This window comes from Coptis chinensis, chromosome 7 (assembly GCF_015680905.1).
Source record: "Coptis chinensis isolate HL-2020 chromosome 7, ASM1568090v1, whole genome shotgun sequence".
NCBI classification, from domain to species: Eukaryota; Viridiplantae; Streptophyta; class Magnoliopsida; order Ranunculales; family Ranunculaceae; genus Coptis; species Coptis chinensis.
In genome coordinates this window covers 73,784,330-73,802,307 of record NC_141462.1, presented here as the reverse complement: position 1 = coordinate 73,802,307, position 17,978 = coordinate 73,784,330, and the positions used below count along the sequence as shown (strand labels likewise).

The following is a 17,978-nucleotide window of genomic DNA, read 5'->3' as shown; positions in this document are numbered from 1 at the left end:
TTCATTCCTTAACTATTCTTGATTCCGATTAGTGAAAAAAATATTTTCTAATAACAAGGACACAACATTTGCAAATATCTTATACTAACTTACATATAGATATATATGGCCTATGAAGAAACAATAAAAATGGAATGATACAATCTTACCCGACTTGCCCTATAAACACTCTTAAGTTAGGAGCTTGTGTTGATGTTCTTGGAGGATTGATTCACATTGGTTTAGGGGATCCAATTGAGAACGTTTGCCATCCAATTCTTGGAGGATTGTTAGAACTTGAAGCAGCTGTCTGTCTTTGCACCACACTAAGGCTTAAGCTTTTCAACCTTAATATCATTCCCTTTGCTCTTCAAGCTCTTATTACTTGTGGGAAGACCCCTCCACCTGGTTTCATTTGTCCTCCTCTTACATGATTGTTTAAAGAACAACAAAAGAGCTTGTTTGTTAGTCTTTTTATTCATGTGTGTTGGTAACTAGCAGTACGTAGTTTTCCTTTTCTTTTGTAAGTGTTAGTTTTTGAAGTGTATCATGACTATTGTGTCCTTAATACTGTGTTATGTGACATGTGAAGTTGAGTATAATTTGAAAAAAGAAACTTGGTCGGGTTGTTGTTATCACATATTGTTAAGTAGACTTTTCAAGTACCCCTATGTTTCCAATTCTCTTTTCATGTAAATAAGTTCTAAATAAAATGTCTGCACTCTGCACCCCTTGATTGAGCTAAATGCTTTACTAAGAAATCGAATCCACAATCTCAGTTTACATACACTGTCAGTTTACTTGTAAAGTCCTGAATTTTTATTAAGGGTAAATTAGTAAATGACCCGTGAAACCTAGAGACAATTACGTACGTGGCCAGTCGGAAAACCTAGGGTAAATTAATATGATTGCTAGAAATGGCATGTAGCATCCTAGCACTTTAGAGTGGCCTGTAGCAGCTGGTAACAGTAGTTATATGAAAAGTTACCGAAGCCATAGAAACCTTGGGAATTCATTACACATGCTGTAGCAATCGAAAACACAAATTCTTAGCATCGAGATTTCTTCTCGGCTTATATTAGAAAAGAATTATATTAGTTTTTTTTTTAAAGAATTACTTGTATATATATATATATATTTTATATATAATATATATATATATATATATATATATATATATATATGATGTTTATAGGAGTTGATTCGGTTAATTGGGACTTAAGGAAAAACGGAGCGTGCTAAGGTAAGAACTTACATACCAATATATAGCATGCTTATTTTCATGCATGATTTGATTAGTTTAAATTGGTAAAAGATAGTTTGCTTATCAACTATGCATGTATATGTGATATTCATATTTTGCATTTGTATTTTTTCTCGATATAAACTAAATATATTGATAGCTTTTGTGTGAAAATGAGTTTTGTGAAATCTGGTTTAAATAGGTAGACTATTTATTGGTTATGTGCGATTCTACTGGGCATAGTTGTTTTGCTCATCCTACATTAACATTTTTCAGACGAACCAATATTGGTGGAGACCATCACGACCACTAGTGATGATGGTTATGGGGATTTGGATGGTTTCCCCTATGCTTGACGAGGGACAGAGTCAAGTTCATTTTGTTGTAGAGAGAGTCCAGTTATTTTGTTGTAATATTTGATGTACATAAATGACGGTTCATACAGTAACAATCTTGTATATATATACATTTTCACTGTCGTGTAAAAGTTAGGTTATATATACATATGGTTGTTGGAACATTTTCACTGTCGTGTAAAAGTTAGGTTATATGTACATATGGTTGTTGGAAGGATGTCCTTATTGATTTTCAGGTTATGACAGGTTTAAGTATGTGAAACGTTAACCAAACAAAAGAAACTCTGTCTAAAATTCAATAGAATTTGGATAGCGTAACGCCTCGAGATTCGTGTTCACGTCATCGGGATGTGTGTTGGGTCCTAGGGCTTTACAAGTATAATGTTGCTTTCGGTTTAGTATATGTTTTATGGAGGAAAATCTTACAATAAAAGAGCTCGTTTGTTAGTCTTTTTATTCATGTGTGTTGGTAACTAGCAGTACGTAGTTTTCCTTTTCTTTTGTAAGTGTTAGTTTTCTGAAGTGTATCATGACTGTTGTGTTCTCAATAATAAGTGTCGTTGTGACGTGAAGTTAAGTATAATTTGAAAAAAGAAAATTGGTCGGGTTGTTGTTGTCACATATTGTTAAGTAGACTTTTCAAGTACCCCTATGTTTCCAATTATCTTTTCATGTAAATAAGTTCTAAATAGATTGTCTGCACTCTGCAGCCCTTGATTGACCTAAATGCTTTACTAAGAAATTGAATCCACAATCTCAGTTTACATACACTGTCAGTTTACTTTAAGTTGAGTTATTCATTGTCTTTCTATGTCTAAATTTATATGTGGAGTTGAGATTGCTATGCTGCTATATCTAAGTAGTGTTTCTAATCAATGGTACATTCATATATACTTGGAGTTATCATAGCAAGTTTATAAGTATATTAGTTTTATGACTGAGATGATCTCCCTTTTCTAGTATTTTTCTTTGTATATTATTTCTTTAAATATGGTTTACTAATACTTGTTTTATTTTTCTTTGTAGCGATGGGTCTTCGATTAAAGAATATGAAGAATGTAGCGAAAACTACATTCAAGGGTGTGAAAAAATTGTCTGGTGGCGGTTCCTTTAGTGGTGACGCAGTTGGAAGAAAGAGACAAAGGGCAGAGGGCTTAACGGCATCCGCGGGTAGTAGCGCGTAGAAGGGACCATTTGGAAAAAGAGGTTCTTGAGGTTCCTGAGGTTGATTCATCGAGTGAAGATAATGTAGATAGTGATACCAATGTAGGTTTAGATGTAAATATGGACAAGGGAAAGAGTATAGTAGAATAGGAGAGTGATGAAGAAGGTGAGGAGGAGGATGAGCAGGATGATGATGTGGAAGAATGTGGTAGAAGACGTACCACCAGTGGAAGAAGCACCTCCGGTATTAGATTTCGTAAGAAAATCCAATAATGATTTAGAGTTTCAAAGAGGTGTGTATGGGGGAGGCCCGTATGAGTCAGAGTTGTTGTATGACTATGCGGTGCATGTCGCTCACGATATTTGGGAGAGAAGGGTAATATTTTGTTTTTCTTGGGTACTTTGATTTTCTTTTACAAAATCTTTTGTTTCTGTTCATATATATCTAATGCGTGCTCGGTTGTTTCAGGAGGATCGCGGAGCGTTGAAGTGTGTTTCACACTTAGCGAAGTTATTCCAATGGGATTTCAAGAATGAATGTGAAAAGTCTCCGAGATTTGCCCAACAGTTGAGAATGATTGGGTTGTTTGATCTCGTGGAAGGTTATCACGAGCATATGGATCCACCATTGATCTCTGCGTTTGTGGAGAGATGGCATTCGGAGACTAACACCTTCCATATGCCAGTTGGGGAGATGAGTGTGACTTTGGACGATGTTGTCCAAATCTGTGGAGTCACAGTTAGAGGAAGAGCGGTGCAAGGGGACATTGAGTTGAACTTACAACAATCGGTAAATCTCCTGCATATTGCTATGGGGCTCCCTATTGATTTGATTAGGGTGGAGATGGAATCTAGCAGGTTCGCTTCAAAAGTAAGGCTAGAATTCATCTGGAAGCATTTTGCGAACAAGGTTCATGATAGCCCCATATGTGACGCTGCTGGGAAGGTGGTGGAGAAGGCCTCGAGTTTCCAGAAGTCCAACAGTCATCGAGCTTTTATCCTATTTTTCTTTGGATGTGCGTTTTTTTTATCGACAAGTCCGGGACCTGAAGTGCCTATATGTTATCTGAGGCCGTTGTTGAAATTCAGTGAGATAGAAGAATATGCATGGGGTGCAGCAATTTTGGCATTTTTGTATAGAGATCTTGGGGCTGCCATATGTGCGAAGGTGAAAGAGATTACAGGCTATATGACTTTTCTGCAGGTAAAATTTGAGTATTCTAGGGTTTATTTTTTTTAATGTTAATTTAATTACTCTATTTATAATATGTTAACTATTTGTGTATATCTAGGTGTGGATCTATGAGTATTTTCCGTTACTCAAAGCAATCCCAAACTTCAACTATACCTCGTCTCAACCGCGTGCTCATAGACACACCCCTATCGCTCCACACTATTACGATACAACACATGCATTATAGTATTATCGGCGATAATTGATGATTTGAATTATTTCAATGTAAGTATTTAAGTTTAAGTATTCAAGTTTGTTTATATTTTTTTTTAGTAATTGATAATTAGAGTTGTTAATGACACATTTGATTTTGTTTCAGGTTGATTGACATCCCTACAAAAATGGTCAGGGATACAAACCCGATTGATGACATTGTATTTTTTGAGGGATTGTTATGTTTTTTCAATATTGTCGAGCTTTACGCTGTCGCAAGGGTGCTGGGTCAGTTGGGTCACGTGCAGCATGTACCTATAGATCATCTAATACCAAATTGGAGAACAAGAACTATGGCAGGACGCGGGTATGAGGTGAACTGGACCAATATTGGGCCACTTTACTGGGAGTCATGGAAGAATCACGTGATATAATCCTGCAATCGAGGACCTATCTCGTCTTATCCATGGGAGTGTCATCAAAACTACATGACTTGGTATGCGAGGAATTCTCATGTAGTTTTGGTGAACCCTGAGCGTCTTTTTATTCATCCATCCCTGGAGACACTGTCTAACTGTTCACCGATTGTAAGTATTGTGATTTTTAATTCAGTTTCTATAACTGTGATTTTTTGCATTCGATTGGTAACTTATCTTGATTTTCTTTTTTTCAATAGAATGACGTTATCGATGAAACTAGTCATTTGCTAGAGAGAGGTCTGCAATTGGCTGGGAATTATATGTCAGAGGAAGCAAGGTCCTTCTTCGAACGGGCGTACAACTTGACTAGGTGGAAATACATTGGTGGGCGTTATAGTTCGTGATTTGTTTCAGTTTAGGGTTTGTAACTTTGTAATTTGTTTGATGGATGGATTATTTGAAACTTTGTTAACTTTGTTTTAGTTTTAGTTTGATGGATGTAATTTGTTTCAGTTTAGGGTTTGTAACTTTGTTAATTTCGAATAGATCGATTATTTGATTTGGAACGAATGTTTGAATGGATGTTTGATGTTTAAATGGATATTTGAATGGATGAATGAGTGTTTGAATGGATGTTTGATGTTTGAATGGATGAATATGATGTTTGAATGATGATTAAGTGGAATTTGATGAATATGAAAGTATTGTAAAAACAAAATGAATTTTCAAATTTTTTTTGTCCAAACGACCCAGCCGCATCATTTGGTATAAAGACCAAACGACCTCGTCAGATCGTTTGGCCTTTATACCAAACGACTTTCGGCAGATCGTTTGACTTTAATCCCAAACGACCTAGCCACATCGTTTGGTATAAAGGCCAAACAACTTTGGCAGATCGTTTGCCTTTAAGCCCAAACGACCCAACCACATCGTTTGGTATAAAAGCCAAACGATTTGGCCATGTTGTTTCGGTCATTATTGACAATATACGAACATTATTTCAAATCACTCGATTGTCGTCCGAATCAACTAGTCGATCACTCGATTGCCATCCGAATCAACTTAGTCGATCTCTCGATTTCCAAATCACTCGATTGCCGTCCGAATAAACTTAGTCGATCGCTCGATTTCCAAATCACTCGATTGCCATCCGAATCAACTTAGTCGATCACTCGATTTCCAAATCAAATCAAATAAAAGTCCTAACATTATTTCCAAATAACATAAAAATCAAATCAAATTACATTTGTTCTAAATTACATCAAAATATCACTTAGTCGATCGCTCGATTTCCAAATCACTCGATTGCCGTCCAAATCAACTTAGTCGATCACTCGATTTTCAAATCAAATCAAATAAAAGCCCTAACATTATTTCCAAATAACATAAAAATCAAATCAAATTACACTTGTTCCAAATTACATCAAAATATCATATCGACAACATACAAACAACTTAGTCGCTAACATGTACTGTTGGGTCTTCAACGGGCTTGTTTTCCCATATTAAATTGGGAATGTTCAGTGCCATAAATTACAATTGCCTTACTATCAAGGCCAAATTACAACTTTTAACAATATCATATGTAGCTCTAAGCCATTGGCGCATTACTGGAGGAACCGGACAATCTTCAACAAGTTCAACATTGACAAAATGATTTCCACCAACATGTGCGCTACCCAACACTTGGGTCACTCTTTCAGGATTTGGTTGGGTTCTCAGCGGCATGATAAGGAAGCACTGACGAGCTCCTAAATGCAGGAGGACAACATTAAATCTTGAAGCAAATAGATATCCAGCAAAGGGCATGCTCATCCACTTATTTAAGGGTGCGTAACCTTCTTCATGTAAGATTTCCTTCATCGCATAAACAACCTCACTTTGATTGTACAAAGTACAATAAAAGGGGAGGTTGTCAATAAGCTCTTGGTACAAGTCCTTTCTCATCTGCGGCCAATCTTCTTGACTTCTTCCAAATGCAATGCAGAAAGCTCTATAACCGCAGTTGCCATCGCCAACAGGGTCATGGACTCTAACAATATATTTATGCATTTCTTTAGGAATATCCAACCCGTAATCCTTAGGACCCCTCGTCTTTCCAAAGTCTAACCCATCTCTCACATTTCATGGTGTGGCTGTTTTTGGAGAATGCTTATTTTGTGGTGTGGTTGTTTTTGGTGTTTTTGGAGAAAGCTTATTTCTTGGTGTAGTTGTTCTTGGAGAAAGCTTATTTCTTGGTGTGGTGTGGGTATTTTGGGTTGGTATTTTTGGAGAAAGCTTCTTTCTTGGTGTGGTGTGGGTGTTTTGGGTTGGCGTAGTATTTAGTTGTGACAAGACCCACTCCTCATGATCACGTTGAGAATGTTCAAAATGAGATGGATCTCGCTTTGAAAATTTCTCATCCTCAGTTGGAAGCTTTCTGCTGTAGTTACCTTTCGGCCAACCTTTGGTTTTTGCTTTCTCACGAGGCGGTACTAGCCATGTACTTTCTGGTACGACAATCTCCATAAGCTTCCTAATCATAACCGTTTGCTCTTCTTCAGAAACCATTGCAAACCTATTCATGAATAAGTCCATCGAAGGTGTAACATCGGGACCAACACCCACTGACACATTGGGAGAAGCAGACAATGTTTTCCAAAATGGGTCGATACCAGTCAAAGGGATGGACCGCTCTTGCTCTTCAAACTCAATTAATTCATGAGCACATGGCAGTCCATGGCTCGTGCGTAAATAACACCAACACCTGATCTCTCCATCTTTAGCACGTTTTACGCGGGTATCTATTTCTTCAAATAGCAAGTCCAAACACTTGTGTGAGACAAGGCCTCTGAGTTCACGAAACAAAGGAATCCGGTGGTGGTGCTGAGTTACAATCATACTTTTCTCGAAGGTAGCTCTAATCTCGAACATTTGGATCTCTAGAATCGGGTGGATTAAGCTAAACATACTCAAAAAATCGTGACAGTTTGCATTTCCTAGTACACTCTTCACCTGAGCATGAGACCCTTCAACTCTATTGGTCATTGTCCTCCCAAAGTGAATGTGTTGGTCAGTCCAACAACATACGAATCGATCCCTATAATGAAACCAAGTCTCTCGCAAATAACTAACAAAATTGGAGTACTCAACCCTGTAATATTTTTTGCAAAGCATCCCATCTACGCTGGAAAATAACCTCTGTCTTTGATTTGACTACAGTGTTCCACGAGAATTGGGCCTTCTCTACAAGTTCTGTAGTTGGAAAAATATCGTAACATTTTGAAAGGACGCACGTAGCGATATACCATCTACATAGATGCTTGTGTGCGTTAGAGAAAACTTTGTCAGTGGCACTCATCAGGGCCAAGTCCCTGTCAGACACGATCACGGATGGGCTTATGTCACCAAGCAAGCCACTAAAATGATGTAGGGCCCACTCATAGTCGATTGTTATTTCAAACTGAAGCAGCACCTGACACACGGTAAAAGACTTCCACGTTAAACTCACCCCCAACAAACTATATGAAAGGCCATTGATACCTGTTAGTTTTGTAGGTAGCGTCTAACATGAAAACTGTTGGAAAAGTCCGAGCCAACTTAACACCTTCTGGATGGGCCTATAACAACCCCGTTATCTCCTTGGTATTCTCATCCTATCTCAACTCCTCAAAATAATGTTCTTTTGCTAACAACTCACGTAATCTCTGCAATTGTGTGAGACCGTTCATATCCAATTTCCTCACCTTCTACCTTGCAGTGTAGACTTGGGATATATTAGATATGTTATCATGATACATATTCTTGATGGAATCCAAAATTTTTAGGCTTTATTCCACACTTACTCATCTCTGACAAGTACTCGAACTTTAGAACGGTCAGATGAGTAGCAAATACATGTCCTTCAAGGGTCTTCGCCAATACATGGTTGTGAATACCATTTCTAACTTCTATTTTCCAACTATTGACAGTGCCGTGTTGGAAAACACCTTTTAACTTAAATGGACATCCCGATTTCTTGGTTCCCGACCTTCTCTTATTAGCCCTCCCTTCGCCTTCCTTCTTGTGTGACCCGATACACACCGAAAGCACTCATGAAACCAAATTCAATCTTGCTACTCAGTTTCCCTTGGCACACTCCGACTTTTCAATGACCACAACAACATTAACTTGTCTTCCTCTAGCGGTGGCCCAACCGATTGCGACGCTACGTGTATGAAAAACCTAAACACATAAAAAATAACAACTATTATTATTAATACACTAATAAAATTACATTTAGAAAATTTTAAAAAAAAAATGAAATCAATGCCTACTCAATCATACCTCTTCCGTAGTAAAAATTTCTATTGTATCACTTAAAATCGGTTGACAATCCACATCATTTGAGTTTGCAGAGGATCGGTTCCCGGATAGCGGCAAAGAATTCTACATATAGAATAATAAAACAAGAGTCTCAAATAATTTGCATTTAGTTTCAAAGTCATAAAAAAAATGAACTTTTAACTAAATTTAGTCCAAACGACCCAACCATGTAGTTTCATAGAGGGTCCAAATGACCAAGCCATGTAGTTCTATAGTGTCTCAAAACGACCGGCCATGTAGTTCTATAGTGTCTCCAAACGACTCGGCCATGTAGTTCTGTAGAATGTCCTCAAACGACGCGGCCATGTAGTTCTATAGTGTCCCTAAACGACCCAGCCATGTCGTTCTATAGTGTTCCCAAACGACCCAGCCATGTCGTTTGGGCTCGGGTTTGCATTCATTCAAGTGTTTTGCATCCATTCATTCATTCAATCAATCAAGTGTTTTGTATTCATTTTAATCAAGAGTTGTTACCTCATTATTTAGGTTTGCACTTTGTCGTCGACGATTTCTTGGTATCTCATTTGCTCAACTAGTCGCATCTTCAAATTCTTCACCTTGACCTTCAACATTTTGTTCCACTTCTTCACTTTCAACATATCTTCGATTTTCTCCTTCTCTAATTTGTTGTTACACCTCAAACATTACCTCAAATGCTTCTTTTTCATCTTCATATTCCATTTAGAGAAACTTGAGTATTCTAATATGTAGAGAAACTTGAGTATTATATGTAAAGAGTAAAAATTTTGATGAAAAAATGAGCAAAGAGGAGTAATGAGTATTCTATATATATTTGAAATTTTGATATATTTCGAATAATTGAGTGAAATATGTTTGTAAACCCTAAACTCTAAACCACCCCCTCCAAACTAGTTTATTATTCACAATTGAATAAAAAAAAAATGGAAAATAACAAGTTTAGATATAAAACAAATTATTATTGTAGATTTTGATAATTGAGTGAAATATGTTTGAAATTAAAAATTTGTTATGTCGGTACGAAATTTGTAAACCTTGAACCCTAAACCCTAAACCCAAACCCCAAACCCCCAAACTAGTTTATGATTCAAAATTTGAAAAATAAAATAAAAAATAATAAGTTTAGATATAAAACAAATTATTATTTCAAATAATTAAGTGAAATATGTTGGTACGAAATTTCTAAACCCTGAACCCTGAACTCCAAACCCCAAACTAGTTTATGATTCACAATTGAAAAAAATAATAAATAACAAGTTTAGATATAAAATAAATTATTATTTTAGATTTTAGCATGTTTGATTACATGTTTTAACTTGGTTATAAAGATAGGTGACTATATCATAACAGATAAAGAGTGTAGAGTGCATGTTATGTTGGTGCAATTGTGTTGTTTCTAATCCAATTTTTTAAATCGGATTTCAATTTTCCTAATTCAATTGGAATGTGTTGATAATTGATCATTACTAATTCAATTTTGCACATAATTGTTTAAATAAATTATTATACACTTATGATCGATTAATTATTTGAATTATAAGAAAAATGTTAGTGTTTATGTATAAGAAAAGTGTAATTGGTGTTTATGTCCAAACGACTTCACCATATCGCCCCATATAAGTCCTAAACGACCCACTTGCATGTGATACCAAATGATTAGCCAAATCTAAAATGCACACACAAACGATATGGCAACGTCGTTTGAGTGTATACTCAAACGATATGGCCAAGTCGTTTGAGTGTATACCAAAACGACGCGTGGCCATATCGTTTGAGTGTTACACAAACTAACACTCAAACGACTTGGCCATATCATTTGAGTATCGTTTGAGTATACACTCAAACGATTTGGCTACGTCGTTTTGGTATACACTCAAACGACTTGGCCATATCGTTTGAGTCCATATATCGTTTGAGTATACACTCAAACGATATGGTTACGTAGTTTGAGTGTTAGTGTGAGTAACACTCAAACGACTTGTTCATATCGTTTGAGTATACACTTAAACGACTTGCCCATGTAGTTTGAGTGTTACTCAAACTAACACTCAAACGACGTGACCATATCTTTGAGTGTATACTCAAACAACTTGGCCAAGTCGTTTGAGTGAACTTGGCCAAGTCGTTTGAGTGACCATATCATTTGAGTGTATACTCAAACGATATGGTCACGTTGTTTGAGTATACACTCAAACGATATGGTTACGTCGTTTGAGTGTAAACAGAAATGGCCCGGAGGGTTCATTTTGGCGATACCGGTTGAATTGGTTGCTGAGCTTGGGCTTTGATGGCAAACTTGTAATATGACAAACTTGTAAAATTTCTTTTTTTTAGGGCTGAGTGCCCAATCCAATTTGATGAGTGCCCGATGGAATCACCTTTCTTAAGTGTTAGGACATTGTGAAAGAGAATAATGTCCGTGAGTTTTGAGATCTGTGTGGAGACTGGACTGCTGGAGAACAATGGTTTGGTCCTAGGCGGTGCCAACCTATTTGGGACTTGGGATGCCATAGGACCATATTGATGCTATCCTTTGACCTCTAATTTACACTTATTATACTAATAATAAGTTTTATCAATCATAACCAATAAAAAAACGGAAAATTAAATAACTGGACGTTGACTATTTATTATTGCCAAAACCACCAGTTGACCAGGGTCAGAAGATTTTAATCACTTTTAGGACGTGTACAATGTCAAAGTGGTTTTCGCTGACTTTTACTATTCCAGTGCAAATACTAAACTGTCTTTTCTCTCAGTTTATATCTATTGAATGCACTAAAATAGGAATAAATTTGGTCCTGGATGATGAAGAAAATGTGGTGATTTTATGTGTTATTGAATGTATGCTATTATTTGCACTACAAAAATGTAAGATGAATTAAATTTTTCCTTGGATTCAGCCCTTGCAGGAATTAGTGGAACATCGTGCGAAAAGAAGAAAATGTTATGTAGAAGATCGACAACCATTGGTAATTAATTATGCACTCTTGTACTCCAACCCATTTCTTAAATGTTTTTTTGGAAGCTGATATAGTTTCTTGGTAAATTTATATTTACTTTCATATTTGTAGTTAATTAAAAAAAGCGGGCCTTGTGCTAAAAGAAGAGGTGATGATGAGAAGAGTAGTGATAATGATTTTGTTGAGCCTCCAAAGAGGAAGGCAATAGCACTATGTGAAAATAAATCAACTAAAAGCGGAAAACAGACAATACCACCAACCAAAAACCACAACAAACCTTCAACTAAGAACAGTCCCAAAGAAAAGTCTATTCCAAAAAGCAAGTTGCGGGAGAGCCAATATTGTAGCAAGCGGATTGGGGGAATAGTCGTGAACCGCTAGGGCTTTCTTACTTGTTGGAAAAGACTCCTGAAAAATCTGACGCGATAGTGGCAGAGGCATAATTCACGGTTATGCAAACAGTGAATGAAATTAATAGTACATCCGATCCTCTGCTATAGCATTTTGATGATCTATCTCAACAAAATGTGGAGGAAAATGCTTGTGTAAATGCAGTTGAAGTTGTAAATGTATGTGACTCTTTTAGTCGAAGTTTAGATAGATGCAACCTTTTATTTAGCATTCACAATATGAAGGATATATTATTAACAATTTATGTATCATTTATGTATTGCAACAGGATGAAAGGAGTAAAGTGGATATCGTTTTAGAACCGAATGACCCTTCAAGGGAGTCAAATAAGGTGTTTACCATGTTTGTGATTATGGTTATGTACAACATACGATTTACGTGACTCACACTTATTATTAGTTTATAATCTTAGGTTGTTGTTCAGATGGATATGGGGGACTTTGTTCACCGACCAATTGCACTAGGATTGGCGGTTTAGAATTGGGTACCAAAGGAATCCAAATAAATATTAGAATTGTCAATTTCAGGAACTAAGGCCATAATAGACAACCCGGATGGCGGTTCTCAACAGGAGGGTCTTGTAAGTGGTTATCTGTCTATTTCGCAACGAGAACGTTGCCATTTGGGCCACTTGCAGCCTAAGATGTACCCTGAATTACTGGACTCTTTGACAAATGAAAATTTTCAGAAAGAATTACGCACTCATTACGATCAGCGGGTGTTTGCAAATGATGGGATAGCCAACACTCCCGCACTTGCTGAGTACCATGTGGAACTTCAAGATGTAGTTGACAATACAGTGGAACATGACATCAGGATGTGGTTGACAATACAGTGGAACATGACATCATGACATTGGCAGATGGCGTGACTATGCTATTACAATATCCGGACGATATTGTACACCCACCAGAAGATACACCAAGTTTTGACCCTGAACTATTGGATTCTTTGAGAAATGAAAATTTTGAGAAAAGTTATGTAGTCATTATGATCAGCGGGTGTTTGCAAATGATAGGACAGCTAACACTCCTGTACTTGATGAGTACTATGGGGAATTTTAAGATGTGGTTCATGACATTGGCAGATGGCGTGAATATACTATTACAGAATCTGTACGATATTGTACACCCACCCGACCACCCGAGATACAGCAAGTTTTGACAAAAGTCCTCAACAATTTGTAGGGACCACCAGTGTTGACTGCATTAGATATTAGATATGGACGATGCACGACTACGTGCTACAAGGATGTTAGAGGCCTTTGAAAGAAGCATTGTTGCGCATTTTACAGAGTCAGATCGGGTAATAAGACACATCTAGTCATTCCTCTGTGGTTAAGACATGTCTTCGCCTGATATTATAAGTCGTTGTCGCTTTCACTGTCTTTTTTTGTTCTGTAGCAGCTGGAGCTTGCGTCTCTAAAGGAGCATGGTTTATTAAAAGACAATCAAATTCTAAAAAGAGCTGTTGCTATCCAGCATGTACGCAATTCAGAGCAAGAGGAGAAATTGAAAGAAGTGGAACACTTGAAGCATGTGATAAACCAATACCAAGATCAACTTCGGAAATTGGAGGTACTAGTTCTCCTCTTCTTGGGAATACTAGTTCTTTATTGTTTCCCATGTACTTGCATTAAACTAAATGGAAAGTTTGACATGGCCCTAAACTGTTTATATGCAGATCAACAATTACACGTTAAAGCTTCATTTGCAGAGGGCCCAAGAGAGTAGCTCCATTCCTGGGAATTTTCACCCTGATATATTTTAAGTCTTACCCTTTATATTTTTCTTTTTTTGTTGTTGTTGATTACTTTTTGCGCATCTGTTGGCAAGAAGGTATGAACGACCATGAAGTTCAAGGTTCATGCTCAGCTTAATCAGTCTTAATATACGTCTTAGAGATAGGTGGAATGGATTTGCAATCAAGTTGTTGATTGCTTGGTAAACTAACATAAGGATCATGATGTCGAAATAGTCTCTTATTCGAGGTTTTGTTTGAAGTGATCGCTTGAGTTAGAATAACAGCTCGTTTGACGTACTATTGATGTAAAATTATGGTTGTTCAGAGGAACTTGATTGACTTATACGAGTCTCTGCATTTGTCCTTCTATTTCATGAAACTTGGAAATACGTTAGCTGTTTCATGCCTTGTACAGTTGTACTTGTACTGCTTCATTTTGTATCTAAAACCATTATTGTACAGTGGGCGAAAATGCTCATCTGCGATTTCAGGAGGCCACGTCAGCACAATTTTTAAGTAGGTACTCAAAATTAATTAAAATTCAAGGCAGCATTTTGATTTTTTGTGAGTCAGTCCCTACTAAAAAGTACACCAGACGTTAGATTTGCTCAAGATTGGTTATATATTTTCGAGATCCATAAAATAATAAGAAAACAATTACACGCCAATCAAAATTATGATTCGTGATATATCTACGGACCATTAAAAGTTTAAAACACAAAGAATGATTCGAAAAACAAGAAACCCCTCGCCTCAAACTACGAATCCTCAAAAAACACACAAAGAGAATTTCACTTCAATGAAGAGGGAGAAGAGAGAAGATACTGAGCTTCAGAAGTCTTATGGATCATTATCTTCTAATGGAGATTTCACCCCATATAAGGAGAATTTCACACCTAAATGAGGACTTGGATCGAAATTAGTGAAGAAGGGGAGGAGAGTAGGCATTGAGGTTCAGAAATCATGTGGATCATTATCTTCAAATGGAAATCAAGAAGAGAACGGCATGTCTAGTCCTGAGTGATTCTAGATTGAAGAAACCACTATCTGGAAGTCGATTATGACAGGAAACAGATGTAATTTTGAGCAAAAGAAGAGCAAGAAGGGTACCATTTCAACCTCTGTTTGTCAACACCATGAGCAGTAGCATATCAGAAGCTTCAGGTCTTAAGGCTACTAGAAGCAGCATCTCAGTCAGTAATGACCAAACAGTTGAGATCACTGCTCCATATACTGCTGTAAGTCAATTTCCATACATGAGTTGGTATGTCTTTATGTTTATTATGCTATATACAGCTTGAATTGTTTGCTTACGTTATGCAGAACCAGTCATTTAGAGAGAGAAATAGGATGTGGTACATGGTGGTGGACACAAATTGTCTTTTGAACAAAGAGTCCAGAAGGTCTCTGCGGCTACTACAAGGCCTAAAGGGCACCCAGCTTATTGTTCCTAGGATGGGTAAGTGAATGAGTTATTTATTATCTGTTATATGATGCATTTAATGCATTGGCCTATTGAGTAGCTGTAACACGTGTTGTCGCTCTATAATATTGTTGGCAGTAATAAGGGAGTTGGATTGTCTCAAAAGGCATGATAGCTTATTTAGAAGGACGACAGAGGTTTCTTTGGTGTTAAGCTGGATAGAGAAGTGCATGGTGGAAGACAAGTAGTGGTGGATTCATGTTCAGAACTCAATAGAAGGGAGTACGCCAATAGCCCCAACACCTCCTGCTTCTCCACGGTCGTCATCATGGTTAAGTGAAGTTGGCAACAGCCTTTGTGGTAAGAAACAATGGATTTTCAATATGATTCTTCTCCAACTTCATCTTCTTCATCTACAACCGAACAATATGTCTCACAAACGATTCACGTTCCAGCAATTCAAAGTCACAAGAAAAGAGCAGGGCGAAAGAAGTTTAAAGAAACACGACACCCTATTTACAGAGGAGTGAGGCAGAGAAATGGATCTAAATGGGTGTGTGAAGTTCGCGAGCCGAATAAGAAGTCTAGAATTTGGCTTGGGACATTTATTACACCTGAAGAGAAAAAAGAAAGACGATGGATAGTTTGTTCTTCTCAGTAATGATATTGCCCTGAAGATTAAAACCATGGCAGAAGTAATATTCCACTTAAGTTTTACTTCGCTTTTAGCTACTTTAGTAGTAGATATAAAAAATTTAAAGAATAGTAACTCATACCAATCTTTGTTTTGGCTTCCTGCAGGGGTTATTATGTGAGACTGCTGATAGAAAACCGTTCGTCGAAACCCCAAAACTTTTTCTTATAATTCTTAAGTTTTGTTCCCAATCGCGTCAAAATGGTTGAGACTTTGAAATCCGCTGGTATTCTTTAGTTGTATGTGTACTTGAGACTGGAAAGGTAAATATTCGTCTTATATGGCAGATGGATGAGGTCTCACTTCTTGCAAACGCTGTTTCTCAACTTGATAATCCATTTTTGCTGGTTATAGTGGTAATTGTTTGTTGAACTTCAGCAAACTCCAGTCCACAGTACACATTGGTATTAGCTTGAAATCTCCAATAGTTACCTTTGTAAATTACCGTTACATTGATTGCTAGAAGTCATTTATTTCCATGTACTCCTTTTTTTCTTTCTTTCTAACTTTCTTTCGTGATTTTCTTATAATCATTTGATTGGTTTGATTAATTTTGTTTGTTTGTTGGGTTGCAGATTTGAGGAGTAATCATCATGTCGAGAAAGATAACTCGGTGGCTGCTGATGCAGAAGAACGTATATGATTATGATTTGTTTGTTATTGGTGCTGGTAGTGGTGGTGTTCGTGCTTCTAGAACTTCTACTGCACTTGGAGCTAAGGTAATCTTTATTAAGGCTGTTAGTTGTGTTGTTTGATTGTGTTGTTGTTTTAAATCAACCCTTATATGTGTTGCAAGGGCAAGTTGGATGGAGAACGAGAGATAGTTGTAAAGAGGCTCTCAAGGAATTCTATACAAGGTGTCAGCGAGTTTAAGAACGAGGTGTTATTAATGGCTGCTCTATAGGAATTATCTCGGCTGCGCAAACCTGTCCAGAGAACACTAAGAAGAAACCACAGGTATGAGTTTTTGTGGTCTGATGGCAACAATAGAGTTTTTGTGCAGGTTTTTCTATATTGGTGTAAGTTTGGTGGCGATTTCTCTTTAATTTGATGATACTACTTCATTGTTTTGAGTTTTAAGATACCCATATTTGAATTGGCTTCAACAATTGTTTGCAAGAAACTCAATTGTCACAGGGGTCTGCAGGCCGGGTGATTGAGATGGAGAACATGAGATATACCTAAAGAGGCAGAATAGTTTCGGTTATGAGAATAAGTCCAGACGAGGTCCGAAAGGGAGTGATGAAGTAGGTGATTCAGCTCATCATACTGTAGGAGGAAGACCACTGAATGAGTGGTCTACACGCATTCAAGATAGCGGACCGGATGATCGGTATAAGCATAAACCCTGCTGGAGCTGAGAGAGGAACATCTGCATTTCCCTTTGAGAGGAATGGAGTTTTTCATCACAGTGGACAGTTTAGATGTGTGGCCGGTGGTTTGCACAATGTTAAACAATATCACAGTAGTAAAGACTCTTTCTTGAATCTACATCCCGAAGTCTCGATGCTTAGAGGAAGCGAGGTGAATGACAGTATTACTGGTAACAGAAGAAGGGTGTCACTTTGTTTCTTCTGGTTTTCAGATAGCGATGGCTGATTCTATGTATGTGTACACTCAAGGACTCAACTGTATACTATCATTTTGAATCCATAGTATAATATCATTAATATTTTTAGGTCCCATTTTATGTTTGGCATTGTCAGTTAAAGTGTTGAAGTGTTGTTATTTTAGGTCCCAAACTTTGAAGTCAACTTGACCAAAGCATCAATTTTCGTTGGAATCAAATTCATATTAATCAGATTGGAATCATTATCCATCACTCATGGATACATTATCCATCACTCAAAAATCACTATCAATAGCACACGCC

General features: G+C 37.1%; 2 protein-coding genes and 1 long non-coding RNA gene across 12 annotated transcripts; all 3 read left to right on the top strand.

The window, feature by feature from the left end:
* Positions 1–3,794: 3,794 nt before the first annotated feature.
* On the top strand, positions 3,795–5,181 carry LOC147488806 (uncharacterized). The gene is made up of 4 exons (XR_015202203.1): positions 3,795–3,946; positions 4,035–4,201; positions 4,296–4,716; positions 4,806–5,181. It is a non-coding gene; the product is annotated as an uncharacterized LOC147488806 (long non-coding RNA).
* An 8,218-nt stretch (positions 5,182–13,399) lies between these two features.
* Positions 13,400–14,355, top strand: LOC147488805 (uncharacterized). 2 transcript variants are annotated; one of them, XM_086575230.1, is made up of 3 exons: positions 13,400–13,550; positions 13,649–13,822; positions 13,929–14,355. In XM_086575230.1, the coding sequence occupies exons 1-3, from the start codon at positions 13,467–13,469 to the stop codon at positions 14,013–14,015; spliced, it is 345 nt and encodes a 114-aa protein (XP_086431356.1). In that variant the 5' UTR covers positions 13,400–13,466; the 3' UTR covers positions 14,016–14,355. The 2 variants fall into 2 exon arrangements, with proteins under 2 accessions (XP_086431356.1, XP_086431357.1); XM_086575231.1 differs by having other exon boundaries at positions 13,415–13,550; positions 13,652–13,822.
* A 350-nt stretch (positions 14,356–14,705) lies between these two features.
* On the top strand, positions 14,706–17,790 carry LOC147488804 (FHA domain-containing protein PS1-like). 9 transcript variants are annotated; one of them, XR_015201930.1, is made up of 8 exons: positions 14,708–15,226; positions 15,312–15,447; positions 15,512–15,771; positions 15,867–16,106; positions 16,213–16,509; positions 16,681–16,824; positions 16,902–17,062; positions 17,253–17,790. XR_015201930.1 is itself a non-coding variant. In XM_086572371.1 (7 exons), exons 1-3 carry the CDS (start codon positions 15,125–15,127, stop codon positions 15,535–15,537), a joined length of 264 nt encoding a protein of 87 aa, XP_086428497.1. In that variant the 5' UTR covers positions 14,718–15,124; the 3' UTR covers positions 15,538–16,106; positions 16,213–16,509; positions 16,681–16,824; positions 16,902–17,062; positions 17,253–17,790. The 9 variants fall into 9 exon arrangements, 2 of the variants coding, with proteins under 2 accessions (XP_086428496.1, XP_086428497.1); XR_015201932.1 differs by having other exon boundaries at positions 15,512–16,106; positions 16,213–16,309; positions 16,393–16,509; XR_015201934.1 differs by having other exon boundaries at positions 15,512–16,106; positions 16,213–16,368; positions 16,460–16,509.
* The last annotated feature ends 188 nt before the right edge of the window (positions 17,791–17,978 follow it).